The 18,880-nt window shown below is 35.7% G+C and overlaps 1 protein-coding gene across 1 annotated transcript in view; it reads left to right on the forward strand.

The window, feature by feature from the left end:
• The first annotated feature begins 1,026 nt into the window (after positions 1–1,026).
• The window catches only part of LOC106162803 (uncharacterized), a 30,547-nt gene continuing 12,693 nt past the window's right edge, over positions 1,027–18,880 (forward strand). The window contains exons 1-2 of the mRNA XM_086995994.1: positions 1,027–1,291; positions 1,575–2,500. Coding sequence (XP_086852120.1) covers positions 1,072–1,291; positions 1,575–2,014 — 660 coding nt within the window. The 5' untranslated portion in view covers positions 1,027–1,071 and the 3' untranslated portion in view covers positions 2,015–2,500. The remainder of the gene's footprint in view (positions 1,292–1,574; positions 2,501–18,880) is intronic.

An 18,880-nucleotide genomic window follows, 5' to 3' on the forward strand; every position in this document is an offset into this window, starting at 1 on the left:
TCACTTACTGTTCTCAAACAGTACAGTAAATATGTACAGATGTGTCTGTACATATGGCCATCACTTGCATCTGTCGTCGCCGTCATCGCCGGCGCCGGCGCCTTGCACTTTCATTGTAAACATGATAAGTGGAAGGCAGTTTTACTTTTGGGCTGTATATTTACAGAGCTGATGAATATTCATAAAACGCAGGTCAAGTTAAAAAATCAGCATGATCGGGCAATTATTGTAGAAAATATGCTGTTTTTTCACTTTTCAGCATATATGCAACACTGTAAACACATTTTAAGGAAAACAGATAGGCCTGTTGTCATGAAAATCACAGGAGTAATTGATCTTACTATAACACAGGTCAAGTTCGAAAATCGGCATGTTCCACAGGCTTGAAGACCCATGCTAGTCACATTTTCTGAAAATCCATGATACTTGTATTTTATTATTAAAAATTAACGGTCATTTTGCTGTTAACCATTATGTAATATTGCATCAGAATAGAAGAAAACACAATTTTGGGTGCTGCTGCCAAGATGACCATTATGGGAAAATTATGTTACTTATGATTGTCAAACTTTCAAAAAAGAAATACAGGACTAAAATGCAGAGTAATTGATCTTAGTAAAACGCTGGTCAAGTTCAAAAATCGGCATGATCGGGCCACTATTTTAGTAGTTATGCTTTTTTTTCACTTTTCAGCATATATGCAACACTGTAAACACAATACAAGAAAAACAGATAGGCCAATTGTCATTAAACTCACAGGAGTGGTCATTCCTGCTAAATCGCAGGATGAGTTCAAAAATCAGCATAATCGGGCCATTATTTTAAAGAAATGCCATTTTTATGTACAGACACAGATGTATTTTACCTGTTGAGCATAATTAAAATTTGATGTTGAATTTGCAGTTTAACATAATGTACTTTTGCATCAGAATTGACAGTAGCCTTTTTTGTTATATCCTGCTTTTTGTCTGTACATTTGACAGCTTTGCTGCCTTGTTTTCTATTGGCGTCCAAAACGTTTTTATCTTTTCCTCAATTGATGCTTACTACCTCCAGGGCCATGGGTTGACAATGGCAGCACAGCTAAAATCGCTTGGGAAACCGCCGGCTGCGCCAACATCGAGTGCTTCAAATGGTGGCTTAGTGTGCATGACCCCCTCCTCCAACATCTCCCCTCGCAAAAGACAGAAGATTGATATGAATAAACCATATATCAGAGCGGCAGTAGGAGTCGTTGATTGCTCCGAACACCACGCCAGGAAGGTCATTAAGAAATACATCAAGGAAACAGGTTTGTGTTGAAATTTATTGATATGAGCTTATACTTTGTTATGAATTTCTTTTTGTGGTTTTGATTTTTGATATTTGATATTCTATTCTACCAAAATAAGCGTGGTGTGTCAGAATTGTATTGATAGATTACGATAAATATGGCAATTTTTTATGTTTCCTATTTACACTTGGGGTTTGGTTATGTACAATTTTGAATTGTTAATTTTAGAAAATACCATTGCTTTGTTAACTGTTAAAAATGTATTCTGCACGCCCCTAAATGCTTATGTTTCATATACCAGGCAAGGAATTTGAGAATGCCGAGCAGTTTCTGGACTACCTACTTGAAATGGAAGGCACGGCAATAGATTCCGACTCCTCGGACTCTGAAGCAGAAACATCTTTATGTGAAACCAGCTCCTCACCAAAATATACGGAGGAACAGCCAGTTGCAGCCATTTTAAAGGAAGTTCCCGCTTCTCATAAGTCTCAAAATTATAGCAACCACCAGGTGGGCCATCCCTTAAATGGACATGACGAAGACACAGCCGAAGCGTTGAGATTAGAAAATCAGCGCCTTAGGGATGAAAGGATTTGCAAAATCTGCATGGACGCCGATGTTGCTGTAGTGATTCTTCCCTGCGGCCATTTTGTGTGTTGCGAATCATGTGCGCCTGCGCTGATGAAGTGTCCCATTTGCCGGGTGGACATACGAGGGACAGTGAAGACATACACGTCTTAAATAGGAGAAAGATAACATTTCTTTATAGGAAGTCTCACCGATATAGACCGTTAATTAGCGTAAAATGGATTTCTCTGAAAATTTGCCCATTTTGTTATGAACTCATAGCATACATAACACGAAACAATTAAGAAAATAAATATCAAATGGTAGCTTTTGAAGTCACTTAAGGAAAAAAAAAGCAACTTTTCTTCATTTCAACTTTTCACCGGAAGTCTCTCTGATGTGCCTGCACTTCATGCGCATGAGCAGAACGGATGGTTCACGCCACTACGGATGCCACTGCAAACCTAGATGGAGGGCAGTCCGAGCACACGGGTGGTTTGAAGAGGGAGGAAAACTCCACGACTGTGAAAAGGAAATGAAGTGAGAAGTACAGAAGCAAGGATGTTTATGTCATTGGCAGGCCAACCTGAGCCAAGGTGAGCCAAGCACAAGTAGGAACTGAAACTCACACACGAGAAACTGAAAAATTCTGCCCGCCAGGTTAGTTCAGTCTTATATCATTCTGACTCCTGTATTGAGTACATCCCTTTCATAGCACCACCAGCTTAGGCGCTGGCGGTACACATGGTTTTAGTCCCGTCCAGATCTTTCCGCCGGCTCCGCCGCCATGTTACCATTACCGCTTCTCCTCCTAGACGGTAAGGGCCTCCGTATCCATCTCTTGGATTTAGGTCACCTATAATCTCAACTCGTTCCACGTAAAATTTGGGCTTTGTCGGTGCTGGGGTCTAGGTGTGGCGCTCATTGCAATGCACCCTTGTCCAAAAATGGAAAAGTTAAATGCTAATTATCTACTATACCGAAGGAATTATGGGAAAAAATTCTACAGACGGCTGACCGAAAGTCATATGTGGAGATTTCAAATATGCCCTCGGATTTGACCTTTGACCTTCATTTCAAGGTCAAACGGGCCAAAATTTAAAAAAAATGAAATTTTTTACGAAAAAAAATTATTTGCGCTAATATTCAGGAACTACACATGTACCTATAATAATATTGGAAAGAATTACCCTTCAGGTCATCTTTCATCTCCGTGAATTTGGGGTTAATCGGTGCATTTTCACGGCCATAAGATACCGAAACTGAAAACTGTCTCTAACTCGGGAACCGTTGGTGCTAGAGACATGTTCTTTTTTGCATTTTGTAGAGCATGTCAAGCACAACACTGGATGTGGTCTCCGTTTTTTTTATTTCCATACAGTTTTCGACTTATGCTGTATCAAAAAGTACATTGTGGTGGTGAAAGCAAAATGTGCAATACGGAAATGTGTAATAAATTTTGAACTTCTGGAAAATAAAACATAAGGGTTGGTGAGGCAGACAACTTCTGCTCAAAAATGACATTATTTCATGAAATGTGACCATCTGGAACTTCTGAGCACCTCCCATTTCAAGAATTTCAACCAAAATGACCTTTTCTTCATTTTAATTAATTTTTTCTGTAGGAAATTTTATGGCACATTATTGTAACATTTAGTCCCTTATATCTCCAAAACTGGCAGAGATAGGTCCATAGTTACTATTGAAGTTGAACAGGAAGTCACATACTGGCAATTTAACTGTGACCTTGAAATTGACCTTTCACGTACTTTTCACCATGAACTGAACTTTGCGACATTTAAGTCCCTTATATCTCCAAAACTGGCAGAGATAGGTCCACAGTTACTATTGAACTTGAATTGGAAGTCATATACTGGCAATGTAAGTGTGACCTTTAAATTGACCTTTGACCTACTTTTCACCATGAACTTAACTTTGCAACTTTTTATGTACAGACACAGATGTGTCTGTATATATTGCCATCACCTGCGTCTGTCGTCGCCGTCGCAGTCGGCGCCGTGCACTTTCCTTGTAAACACGATAAGTGGAAGGCAGTTTTACTTTTTGGCTTTACATTTACAGAGCTGATGAATATTCATAAAATGCAGGTCAAGTTCGAAAATCAGCATGACCGGGCCATTATTGTAGAAGTTATGCTGTTTTTTCACTTTTCAGCATATATGCAACACTGTAAACACATTTCAACCAAAACCGATACGCCTGTTGTCATGAAACTCACAGGAAAAATTGATCTTACTAAAACGCAGGTCAAGTTCGAAAATCGGCATGATCGGGCCACTATTTTAGTAGTTATGCTTTTTTTCACTTTTCAGCATATATGCAACACTGTAAACACAATATAAGAAAAACAGATAGGCCAATTGTCATTAAATTCACAGGAGTGGTCAATCCTGCTAAAACGCAGGTTAAGTTCAAAAATCACCATAATCGGGCCATTATTTTAGAAGTTATGCTGTTTTTTACATTTCCTTAGATTCAATTCTTAGGCATGTTAACAGTTTCATTATTTAATTAATAAGATATGTAAAAGTGTTTTTTTGACATTTCCTGCATCTTTACAACATTGTTAGTTGATTTTGTAAAAATGATGTTAAACTTGTTATTGTGTATTGTGTAATAAAGTTTCAAAAATGGAAATAAACTCATATCATTGCAGTTTGTCAGATTGAATCATTCACTATGTCCAGAATCTCAGAATGGAAGAAATTGGACATTTAACACTGCTCTATTGATATTTTTCCCATTTCATCAATTTTCTTAGTTGATCATATAAAAATGGCAGTAAACTGTTAATTTTCTTTTATGTTAAAAATTGTTAAAAATGGAAATAAACCCATTTCAGAACAGTGCTGTCTTGTTTACATTTTGGCATTTTCAAGTTGTGACTTTGAAGTTCCATGGGCCTGAAGACCTTTGCTAGTCACATTTTCTGAATATCCATGATACTAATATTTTATTATTAAAAATTGATGGGCATTATGCTGTTAAAAATTATGTAATATTGCATCAAAATTTGAAAAAAAAACTAATTTGGGCACTGCTCCCATGATGACCATTTAAGAAAAACCATTTCAAATACTGTTCTCAAACAGTACAGTAAATATATATAAATGTGTCTGTACATATTGCCATCACTTGCATCTGTCGTCGCCGTCATCGCCGGCGCCGGCGCCTTGCACTTTCATTGTAAACATGATAAGTGGAAGGCAGTTTTACTTTTGGGCTTTATATTTATAGAGCTGATGAATATTCATAAAACGCAGCTCAAGTTCGAAAATCAGGATGATCGGGCCATTATTGTAGAAGTTATGCTTTTTTTTTCACTTTTCAACATATATGCAACAGTGTAAACACATTTCAAGGAAAACTGATAGGCCTGTTGTCGTGAAACTCTCAGGAGTAATTGATCTTACTAAAATGCAGGTCAAGTTCGAAAATCAGCATGCAGCCTGAGTTGGAAAAGCAGTCTAATTGGCTTATTTTTCTGGAAGTTATACATTTTCAAAGTGTGAACTTGAACTCTCATGGGCCTGAAGCCTTATGCTTGTTACACATTTTACTTACATTGATATTACCTGTTGAGCATAATTAAAATTTGATGTTGAATTTGTAGTTTAACATAATGTACTTTTGCATCAGAATTGACAGTAGTCTATTTTGTGCATAGTTATTTCCTGCTTTTTGTCTGTACATTTGACAGTTTTGCTGCCTTGTTTATGTACAGACACAGATGTGTCTGTACATATTGCCATCACCTGCGTCTGTCGTCGCCGATGCCGATGCCGATGGCGATGCCGATGCCGATGCCGTGCACTTTCCTTGTAAATAGATAAGTGGAGGGCAGTTTTACTTTTTATGTACAGACACAGATGTGTCTGTACATATAGCCATCATCTGCGTCTGTCGTCGCCGTCGTCGCCGTGCACTCAGCGATAACACGATAAGTGGAATACCGTTTAACATTTTGTATTCAAATTTACAGAACTGATGAATATTCATAATACGCAGGTCAAGTTTGAAAATCAGCATGATCGGGCCATTTTTAGGGAAGTTATGCTGTTTTTTCACTTTTTTTAGCATTATTATAGCACCGATAACACGATAAGTGAAAAACCTTTTTACTTTTTGGCTTGAAACTTATAAAACTGATGAATATTCATAATATGCAGGTCAAGTTCGAAAATCAGCATGATTGGGCCATTTTTAGGGAAGTTATGCTGTTTTTTTCACTTTTTTCAGCATATATGCAGCACCGATAACACGATAAGTGGAAAACCATTTTACTTTTTGGCTTGAAACTTACAAAACTGATGAATATTTTTAATCCGCAGGTCAAGTTCGAAAATCAGCGTGATTGGGTCATTTTTAGTGAATTTAGGCTGTTTTTTCACTTTTTTCAACATATATGCAACACTGATAACACAATATAAGAAAAACAGATAGGGCAATTGTCATTATACTCTCAGGAGTAGTCAAACTAACTAAAATGCAGGTTGAGTTCGAAAATCGGCATAATCGGGCCTTTATTTTAGAAGTTATGCTGTTTTTTCACATTTCCTCAGATTCAATTCTTAGGCATGTTAACAGTCTCATTATTTAACTAATAAGATACTTAAAAGTGTTTGTTTGATATTTCCTGCATCTTTACAACATTGTTAATTGATTATGTAAAAATGATGGTAAACTTGTTATCATGTATTGTGTAATATAGTGTCAAAAATGGAAATATACTCATATCATTGCAGTTTGTCAGATTCAATCATCCACTATGTTCAGAATCTCAGAATGGAGGAAATTGGACATTTAACACTGTTCTATTGATATTTTTCCCATCTCATCAATTTTCTTAGTTGGTCATATAAAAATGGCAACAAACTGTTTATTTTGTTTTATGTTAAAAAAATGTTAAAAATGGAAATAAACCCATTTCAGAACAGTGCTGTCTTGTTTACATTTTGGCATTTTTAAGATGTCACTTTGAAGTTCCATGAGCCTGCAGACCTTTGCTAGTCACATTTTCTGAATATCCATGATACTAATATTTTATTATTAAAAATTGATGGTCATTTTGCTGTTAAACATTATGTAATATTGCATCAAAATTTGAAGAAACCCCTATTTTGGGCACTGCTCCCATGATGACCATTTAAGAAAAACCATGTCACTTACTGTTTTCAAACCTACAGGAAAGAAACATGGGACTAAAATACAGCTTCAGTAGGCAATGCAGTCCGTTTGGTAATGTTTTCTGGCAGTTAAACAGTTTTTTGTGAAAATTTAATTTTTCACATATTGGCATTTTCAAGGTGTGACTTTGAAGTTCCATGAGCCTGCAGACCTTTGCTAGTCACGTTTTCTGAATGTTCATGTTACTAATATTCTATTATTAAAAATTAATGGTCATTTTGCTGTTAAACATTATGTAATATTGCATCAAAATATGAAGAAACCCCTATTTTGGGCACTGCTCCCATGATGACCATTTAAGAAAAACCATGTCACTTACTGTTTTCAAACTTACAGGAAAGAAACATGGGGCTAAAATACATCTTCAGTAGGCAATGCAGTCTGTTTGGTAATTTTTTCTGGCAGTTAAACAGCTTTTTGTGAAAATTTAATTTCACATATTTGCATTTTCAAGGTGTGACTTTGAAGTTCATGAGCCTGCAGACTTTTGCTAGTCACGTTTTCTGAATGTTCATGTGACTAATATTCTATTATTAAAAATTGATGGTCATTATGCTGTTAAACATTATGTAATATTGCATCAAAATTTGAAGAAACCCCTATTTTGGGCACTGCTCTCATGATGACCATTTAACAAAAATCATGTCAATTACTGTTCTCAAACTTACAGGAAAGAAACGTGGGTCTAAAATACAGCTTCAGTAGGCAATGCAGTCTGTTTGTTAATTTGTTCTGGCAGTTAAACAGTTTTTTGTGAAAATTTAATTTTTCACTTATTGGCATTTTCAAGGTGTGACTTTGAAGTTCCAAGGTCCTGAAGACCTTTGTTTGTCACGTTTTCTGAATGTCCATGTTACTAATATTCTATTATTAAAAATTGATGGTCATTATACTGTTAAGCATTATGTAATGTTGCATCAAAAAAGAAGAAAACACAATTTTTGGTGCTGCTGCCATGATGACCATTATAGGAAAACCGTGTTATGACTGTCAAACCTTTAAAAAAGAAACACAGGACTAAAATGCAGAATGAGTTGGAAAAGCAGTCTAATTGGCTTCTTTTTCTGGAAGTTATACATTTGAGTGAAATATTCATTATCTTTTTGGCATATTCATTGTGGGACTCGGAGCTCCCATGGACATGAAGCAGTATGGTGATCAAATTTTCTACATGTTCATGCTATTAATTGTCAATAATCAAAAATTGGTGATAATTATTCTATAATTTATTATGTAATGTTACATCAAAATTGACAACAATATTTTTGCATTGCTACTGCAAACATTATGAAAAGAAAACTGTGTTACTTATTATTATTTTTAACTTACAAGTATGATTTTTAGGATTGGCATGCAGTTCAAATTAGAAAGCCAGGTCAATTGGGTTATCACTTATTATTGAATTTATGCAATTTTGTGTGAAATTTTCATTTTTCTCATTATGGCACTTTTTAAGTATAAACTTGAACTCTGATGGGCCTGAAGCCTTATGCTTTTACTTTCGTCGTTGTTACCTGTTGTGCATAATTAAAATTTGATGTTGACTGTGCAGTAAAACATAATGTATTATTGAATCAGAATTGGTAGTCTCCTATTTTGTGCATTATTGTTTTGTGCTTTTCTTAAGATGTGACTTATGGGCCTGAAAGGCCCTTGAGAGGGTCAGTCTGTTAATATCCCTTGGGTATCACTTAGCTAATTTCTGAGTTATAAAGTCATTTGCCTAATTGATAGGCCATTAAAGGAGATTACATAAAGCACACTTGTTGATATTTCCTTGTAAACTCCCAAAAGTTAAGCTCTCTGCTAGATTAATAATAAGGAAGCAGTGATAATTATGCAGGTTATTATATATATATATATATATATATATATATAATCAAAGATTAAAAATTTGAATAGCAGCTTCATTGAAATTATATTTACCTCAGGCTCTGCCAAGGAGGTTATATTTTCACCTCTGTTTGTCTGTCATCAACATAACTCAAAAAGTTATGGACCGATTTTGCTGAAATTTTCAGGAAATGTCAGAATTGGGCCAAAGAGGACAATGATTAGTTTTTAGTGGTGGTCTGGCTCAATAATCAATCAATAATAATCAACAATTGCTGCCTTTGCAGAGGTCTGCACTCTCGGTGGTTTTCTAGTTTTGTTATGTTTTCCTTTACAATTTTTTCTCAAACACTTGCATTTGTGACTTTTAACTCTCATCTGCTCGAGGCTCTGCACATTTTCTGTATTTCCACATAAGCAATTGTATTGTTTTTTATGTCTTTAAACATTATATAATATTATTTTATGCACTGTCATCATTTTTCAAATATTGAGACTTTCATCATGTGACTTTGGTCTCTCATGGTCCTGAAACTGTAATCTTATTGAAGGGGTGGATTGAGACCATCTTCTGGGTCTTCTGGAAGACAGGTTATTAAGTTTATATTGACTGGTATCTATTTTTTTCTGTTGGAAGACCCTCAAAATGGAGGATGGATCAACATAGATACTTTGGAATACTGTCAGAAAATATCTCAGGCTCCTGTTATTGACCATGTTACCTGTTGTGCATGATTAAAATTCAGTGTTGACTGACAGTGCTATTATAAGCATTATTTATTATTGCATCAAAATTGACAAAATGACCTTTTTTTATATCTTTATTTTCTGTTTTTTGTCTGTACATTTGACAGCTTTGCTGCCTTGTTGGCTTTATATTTACAGGGCTGGTGAATATTCATAAAATGCAGGTCAAGTTCGAAAATCAGCATGATTGGGCCATTATTGTAGAAGTTATGCTGTTTTTTCACTTTTCAGCATATTTTTCACATTTCCTCAGATTCAATTCTTAGGCATGTTAACAGTCTCATTATTAAACTAGTAAGATACGTAAAAGTTTTTGTTTGACATTTCCTGCATCTTTACAACATTGTTAGTTGATTTTGTAAAAATGATGGTAAACTTGTTATCGTGTATTGTGTAATTAAGTTTCAAAAATGGAAATAATCTCATATCATTGCAGTTTGTCAGATTCAATCATTCACTATGTTCAGAATCTCAGAATGGAAGAAATTGGACATTTAACACTGCTTTATTGATATTTTTCCCATTTCATCAATTTTCTTAGTTGATCATATAAAAATGGCAGTAAACTGTTAATTTTGTTTTATGTTAAAAATTGTTAAAAATGGGGGAAAAAAAAAACATTTCAGAACAGTGCTGTCTTGTTTACATTTTGGCATTTTCAAATTGTGACTTTGAAGTTCCATGGGCCTGAAGACCTTTGCTAGTCACATTTTCTGAATATCCATGATACTAATATTTTATTATTAAAAATTGATGGTCATTATGCTGTTAAACATTATGTAATATTGAATCAAAATTTGAAAAAAACCTACTTTGGGCACTGCTCCCATGATGACCATTTAAGAAAAACCATGTCACTTACTGTTCTCAAACAGTACAGTAAATATATATATAGATGTGTCTGTACATATTGCCATCACCTGCGTCTGTCGTCGCCATCATCGCCGGCGCCGTGCACTTTCCTTGTAAACACGATAAGTGGAAGGCAGTTTTACTTTTGGGCTTTACATTTACAGAGCTGATGAATATTCATAAAACGCAGGTCAAGTTCGAAAATCAGCATGATCAGGCCATTGTAGAAGTCATGCTTTTTTTCACTTTTCAGCATATTTCACATATTGGCATTTTCAAGGTGTGACTTTGAAGTTCTACATGCTTGAAGACCCATGCTAGTCACATTTTCTGAAAATCCATGATACGTATATTTTATTATTAAAAATTGACGATCATTATGCTGTTAACCAATATGTAATATTGCATCAGAATAGAAGAAAACAATTATGGGTGCTGCTGCCATGATGACCATTATGGGAAAACCATGTTACTTATGATTGCCAAATGTTCAAAAAAGAAATGCAGGACTAAAATGCAGCCTGGGTTGGAAAAGTAGTCTAATTGGCTTCTTTTTCTGGAAGTTATACATTTTCAAAGTGTGAACTTGAACTCCCATGGGCCTGAAGCCTTATGCTTGTTACACGTTTTACTTACATTGGTATTACCTGTTGAGCATAATTAAAATTTGATGTTGAATTCGCAGTTTAACATAATGTACTTTGGCATCAGAATTGACAGTAGCCTATTTTGTGCATAGTTATTTCCTGCTTTTTGTCTGTACATTTGACAGCTTTGCTGCCTTGTTAATGCTTATACTTTCAAAACTGGCAAAGATACGCCCATAGTTACTATTGAATTTGAATAGAAAGTCATGTGAGGCAACTTAACTGTGACCTTACAATTGACCTTTGACCTAGTTTTCACTATGAACTGAACTTTGGAAATTTTCGTTCCTTTTTATCCCCAAAACTGGCAGAGATAGGTCAATAGTTACTGTTGAACTTGAATAGGAAGTCATATACTGGCAATCTAAATGTGACCTTGAAATTGACCTTTGACCTACTTTTCATCATGAATTGAACTTTGCAAATTTTCGTTCCCTTATATCTCCAAAACTGGCAGAGTATAGGTCCATAGTTACTATTGAATTTGAATAGAAAGTTAGAGGCAATTTACTGTGACCTAAAAATTGACCTTTGACCTACTTTTCACCATGAACTGAACTTTGCAAATTTTCGTTCCTTTTTATCTCCAAAACTGACAGAGATAGGTCCATAGTTACTATTGAGCTTGAATAGGAAGTCATATACTGGCAATCTAAGTGTGACCTTGAAATTGACCTTTGACCTACTTTTCATCATGAATTAAACTTTGCAAATTTTCCTTCCCTTTTATCTCCAAAACTGGCAGAGATAGGTCAGTAGTTACTATTGAACTTGAATAGGAGGTAATTTTCTGGCAATCTAACTGTGACCTTGAAATTGACCTTTGGCCTACTTTTTATGATGAACTGCTTTTTGCTTGTTTTCTGGCCTTTAAATCTTCAAAATTGGCAAAGAAATGCCCATGGTTACTATTGAACTTGAATAAGAAGTCATATACTGTGACATTGAAATTGACTTTTGACCTACTTTTTCACCATGAACTGAGCTTTGCATATTTTCTTGCCCCTCATATCTTCAAAACTAGTAGAGATATGCCCAGTGTTGCCTGTAGATTTTTTCTTTTGTCAGCATATATGCAACACTGACAACACATTTCAAGGAAAACCAATAGGCCTTTTGTCTAGAGAATCACAGAATTGAATAATGTTAGGAAAACACAGGTCAATTCGAAAATCTGCTTGATTGTACCATTTTTAATTAAACTTTTTTTGAATATTTTGAGATCTTTTGTTCATTGCATTTTATAGAGCTTAACAAGCACAAGACTGGTGTTGGTGTTCCTTGTTTGGGGGGTTTCCCATATGAATGCACTTACTCCAGCTGGTGGTACAATATCCGGAGGCGGTATTGCCTCTCTGATCCTTTAGTTATATTTTCGGGTTCAGCTATAAGTTATAACAAGTCCTTGTGTCTGTCCACCTTGATTTGAAGTTTATGATTTTTCTGATTGACATTTTAATTGATATGGTTATAATAATAATAATAATAATAATAATCTTTATTGGAGAATCGCAACCCGAAGGTTGAAGTTATACAATTATGTTATACAATTATATATGAATATTCAAGTCAAAGAAGCCTGGTCATTTTAGCACTGGTGCACTCTGTAGACGGTCTCACCTCCCTGGGGAGCATACAGCTCGGCTGCCATATTAGGCGCTCATAGCTAAGGCCACCAGTGTTTTATTTACAATTTGGAACTAGAGAGTCAGATGACTCGCTGACACTGCAGATTACGAGTCATTTTTTATTTTCAGGAGTCAAAATTTTCCTGCCTTTTTGGAATGGGTAATTTTAACTAGTAATGATGCGTACAACCATATATTATGTAAATAGGTTGTATATGAATTGAGGTTGTTTATTTGTAATTGTTATATCCCAGACTAAAAGTATAGAATTCTATCTACAGGAACTGAAGAATACAAAAAAAAACAAAAAAAAACAGCTTTTGTATAAGTGTATTCAACATATGACAATAAACACACTAAGGAGGCGTCTCGATAGTCCGAAGGTTCATTGGTCCGAAGGTTCATGTCCGAAAAATGGTACCATTTTCATCGAATTTTAATCAAGGGTTCATTGGTCCGAAGGTTCTATAGTGAACATTCGGACCAATGAACCTTCGGACTATCGCTACGGCCCCCACACTAATAGTCATACAACTTCAAAATGATATGGACAAAAGTATGCATTTTGATTTTTTTTTCTAACAAAAACCGTTAAAACAAAGGATTATTAACATGATTAAACCTAAAGGTAGATATATGAACAAAAAATCACCAAGATAAACAATAAATTAAAATTGATATGGATAAACTGTGTGTTGACTAGTATGTAAAAAATTTTCAAATATTATATGGACATAAATGGAAAACAATTTATATAGGAAGGAATAAGATTGTCAAACACAAAAAAGTAGATAAATGAAGACAAGGAATTTCAATAGATAATTACTATGGCAATAACAAATTATATTCCAATCTGGAAAAATTATGTTTTGACTATTAAACATAAAAACACAATACTAGACATTTCACCTGTGATTTTATACATGTAGTGTAACATATTTTAACCATTTAGAGTAATCTCTGTCACCAGTTTGCGGACTAAACTGTTTTTTATGTCAAACCAATTACATTTGGATCTTAAAACACAATAAAATATTTAAATTGAATTTAAAAACCCGTATTGTGCCTATAGCAGCATTGTACTAGTAGTGTACTATCGGTGGCAAGTTGACATACTTTTTTGCAACACAACAACGATCGGAAATAGGCCTACTAGTACATGTAGGTTTTTAATCGGCAATATAACAACAATTTTGAAAGTAATTAGTTGTGGCTGTCATACATTAGGGTCAAATGACGCACTAGATCATATTTTTTTGCGTCAATTTTAGGATTCATGCGTTTTTTACGCATGACGCAGAGGTAAATAAAACACTGGCCACGCTTTTTTATTTTTATGGATGACATCCTCTGGGGACCCTGAAATCGGTGCGAGAGGGCGAAAAAAAAAAAAACAGTCTAAAAAAATGCTGCTTAAGTAAAGGAATGCTGTCAGTACACAGCTGGAAACACAAATTTACCACAGAAACACGTATCAAACTAACAATATGTCTTTATCCATGCTCTCAAAATATTAAAGCATTGTGAATACTTCGTAGAAAGGTAAAAAAAAAAGTCATGAATAGACGGGCCCGTAGCCAGGGGGTTAGAAAGAACCACCCCTTTTGCTGGGAAAAGGTCCATTCTGGGTAAAATTTGATTTAGATACATGAAGTTTTTATGGAAAATGGTCCACTTTTTCAAAAAAAGACCCCCCCCCCCCCCCTTTTGAAATTGCTGGCTACGGGCCTGATAGACATGCTGTATATTACCCAATCTATTTAAGGTTATTTCATGCATTTTGTTGGTATAACAATCAATGAAACAAATATCATACAAACAGCATGTCTTTATTTGTACTCTCAGAATATTAAAGCATTATGAACACTACACAGAAATGTTAAAAAATGATGCAAAGATATGCTTAATACTACCAATTCTATAATTCTATAATTCATCATTTCGGTCGATGCCATTTGGTCTACTTCGACTCACATGAAGCAGCCAAACTGTCGGGTGGCCTGACCGACCTACACCCCACCAAATACCTGTTAATGAGGCTTAATTGAGGCTCTTAATGAGCTTTTATTGCACCATTTAAATTTGATATATTTTAGTAAAATATATAAATATATATATTCCTTTGGTGTTACCTGGATTTATATTATTATATTCCACGTGCAGAATTTAACAACTTTAAGATAGAACATGGAAATCTCCGTAGCAAAATGAGAGTCTGCAGTATCCAATTTCGGGGGGGGGGGGGGGGGGGGGAGGTGTTTTTTTTTTGTTTTTGGAGAACCGACGAAAATCGGTGCGCGCGCAGGATGTCATCCATAAAAAAAAAAGTGTGGCCTAATATATCATTTCTGCACTGCCTGACCAGGCCCCTGCTTAACCCCTTAGTGCTGAGTGCCAAGCGGGGAGACAGCAGGTACCGTTTATGAAGAACTGGTATGTCCCCGGACGGGTTTTGAACCTACGTCCTCCCGCTCCGGAGGTGGACACTCTAACCACAAGGCCATCCGGTCGGTTTATACTTAGTACATAAAAAGCTGAGCTGAAAAAGTAAGGAGGTTGAATTGATGCTCTTAATGAGCTTTTATTGCACCATTTAAATTTGATATATTTTAGTAAAATATATAAATATATATATTCTCTTGGTGTTACCTGGATTTATATTATTATATTCCACGTGCAGAATTTAACAACTTTAAGATAGAACATGGAAATCTCCGTAGCAAAATGAGAGTCTGCAGTATCCAATTTGGGGGGGGGGGGGTATGATAAACAGGTTATTTATACTGATCTACTCCACACTCTCTGGTTCCTTTCGCTGTCCTTGCAATCGTTCACCCACGAAGTCTCGTCAAATCGTCCCCCAAACAAATGGTTGTTAAGGCGGCCGCCATCTTGTGACGTCCCACCGACTTCTAGAATAACGGACATCTCCAAGCTGAGGAGAGCGACCCCCCCCCCCCGTAGCTAGCTCTGCCCACCGTAACAGACATCGGACAATAGAGGGGTTTATGTGTAATCTCCTTATGTTGTAACGCCTTGAAGCAACCCAGTTATAACCCTTAGTCAAATTTTATAACCTGTAGGGGAATTCACGGAAGTAATTCAAGGAAGCTGCCTACTTCCTGGGTACTCGCCGCTATCATGTTGGAGAACGAATCAAACCCCCATAACCCTCGTGTCAATTGTGTTGTCACCAACGGGTTGATAGTAGGCAACAAAGGACTTGAGGACCCTGTGAAGAGATACATGACCTTTGCAAAGTGGTCTTCTCCGTCACCGGAACGCGAGAAGATAACGCGCGACTTAGCCGCTGCAGGATTTTACTTCGATGAAGACGAAAAGGTGATTAAGTGTCCTTACAGCTGTCAAGGGTCTCCGACAGGGGGACTGGAAACAGAGGAATCGGAGAACGCTTTACAGATGCACCAGCGTCTGTTCCCGCAGTGTTCCTACGTTGCAGAGTGTCAGAGGAAGCCGTCCATTTATTCCGATGCAAAGTCCGTGCTCGGAGATCAAGACTCGGCTTGACTCGCTGCAGTGAACATGACATGCCGCAACGGTAACTTGCAAGGTTAACTTGTAAGGTGCGTAGTAGGTGTTCTGGCACCTTTGTTATCAATTCTCTAATGAATTTACTCACAGATTGGTACTCGGAGGACGTATGTAAGCGAAAGTCCATTTAGTTTGCTGCTAGCGCTGTATTTGTTGTCCTATATTTGTTTCCTATTACTATGAAATTATTCCTAGAGACACGTGCACATGCGTGAAATGAAATTGTTAATTGAAACAGCAAATTGATTAAGGTATACAATGGAGGTTTTTCATGGCCCTTGATAACCATGCTATACATGCACATATCTTGTATTTGCATAAAGCGTGTTACAAGAAAATAAATGAAATTATTGAGAAATGTGTAAGGTTCCGCCCTTCCCTCAAATATCCGATTAAACAATCATAGGGATAACAACTGTTTGTAAGATATCCATATTTCACAATAGATACATTGCAAAACAACTCATAGAAATATAATAAATTCTATTTTACCACCAAAATGGCGGTTAACGCAATTATTCTGGAATTTGTGCTTGCCATCACGTCACGTGACCTCTATAGATGGCTACACTCTGGAATAATTTCTGAAGAAAAAACTTTTTAGAAAAAAAACAGGGACTACATGTAACTCTGAATGTGGGAATGGATTTATTAACCTATGGTAAGTATGGAAAAATTGTCCTTTACCCCAGAAAAATCCATGTTTGGGCTAGAATGAACAGTTGTTATCCCTGTAAGTTCGCAGTTATCTGTATTTTAAAGTTATTATATCCTCTTTATACTAGCTATAGAGATCCTTATTGCACAAGTATTATAACTTTAACAACATAAGGTTTAAAGCAGATATTTTCCATTTTCAGATACATTTTGATAGACCTTTGAGAGCATGCAAGCAGACTAGATGAAGAATACAGGGATGTTCAGAAAATGTTTATGACGAAATCTCGCAAGTTTTACCATTATTTTGAGAGGACGCAGATTCACAGACTCGATATACCAATTTAATTTAAGTTACTAAGCGTTGTGACTTTTAAGCAACAGTACGTGGCATATGTGTACCCTCTACCAGGGCAACAGTTTGAGTTTCCACAGATATTCACAGATACATGGCCAGAAATGCGCAGCATTCACGCGATACGCGAGGGCGCAAAAGTAGGGCTTCACGTGACTCAACTAGCCAATCACAGCACAACAATGGCATCGCACACATACTCTGTGATAAGTGCTCAGCCCATTGTCAAGTAGTGTTAGTTCATGGTAACAAGCGTCTGACATGTGCAGAGAAGTTTATTATAAAATATATTGTTCTTATTGTTACATTATTAAATCTAACTCTGTATCCAAGTAGTAACTATACTGTACCAAGTCAGGTACTGATGCAGTGTTTTATTTACAATTTGGAACTAGAGAGTCAGATGACTCGCTGACACTGCAGATTACGAGTCATTTTTTATTTTCAGGAGTCAAAATTTTCCTGCCTTTTTGGAATGGGTAATTTTAACTAGTAATGATGCGTACAACCATATATTATGTAAATAGGTTGTATATGAATTGAGGTTGTTTATTTGTAATTGTTATATCCCAGACTAAAAGTATAGAATTCTATCTACAGGAACTGAAGAATACAAAAAAAAAAAAAAAAAAAAAAAACAGCTTTTGTATAAGTGTATTCAACATATGACAATAAACACACTAAGGAGGCGTCTCGATAGTCCGAAGGTTCATTGGTCCGAAGGTTCATGTCCGAAAAATGGTACCATTTTCATCGAATTTTAATCAAGGGTTCATTGGTCCGAAGGTTCTATAGTGAACATTCGGACCAATGAACCTTCGGACTATCGCTACGGCCCCCACACTAATAGTCATACAACTTCAAAATGATATGGACAAAAGTATGCATTTTTATTTTTTTTTTTCTAACAAAAACCGTTAAAACAAAGGATTATTAACATGATTAAACCTAAAGGTAGATATATGAACAAAAAATCACCAAGATAAACAATAAATTAAAATTGATATGGATAAACTGTGTTGACTAGTATGTAAAAAATTTTCAAATATTATATGGACATAAATGGAAAACAATTTATATAGGAAGGAATAAGATTGTCAAACACAAAAAAGTAGATAAATGAAGACAAGGAATTTCAATAGATAATTACTATGGCAATAACAAATTATATTCCAATCTGGAAAAATTATGTTTTGACTATTAAACATAAAAACACAATACTAGACATTTCACCTGTGATTTTATACATGTAGTGTAACATATTTTAACCATTTAGAGTAATCTCTGTCACCAGTTTGCGGACTAAACTGTTTTTTATGTCAAACCAATTACATTTGGATCTTAAAACACAATAAAATATTTAAATTGAATTTAAAAACCCGTATTGTGCCTATAGCAGCATTGTACTAGTAGTGTACTATCGGTGGCAAGTTGACATACTTTTTTGCAACACAACAACGATCGGAAATAGGCCTACTAGTACATGTAGGTTTTTAATCGGCAATATAACAACAATTTTGAAAGTAATTAGTTGTGTCTGTCATACATTAGGGTCAAATGA

Source organism: Lingula anatina, chromosome 9, assembly GCF_051362555.1.
Source record: "Lingula anatina isolate TDL-2025a chromosome 9, LinAna3.0, whole genome shotgun sequence".
NCBI classification, from domain to species: Eukaryota; Metazoa; Brachiopoda; class Lingulata; order Lingulida; family Lingulidae; genus Lingula; species Lingula anatina.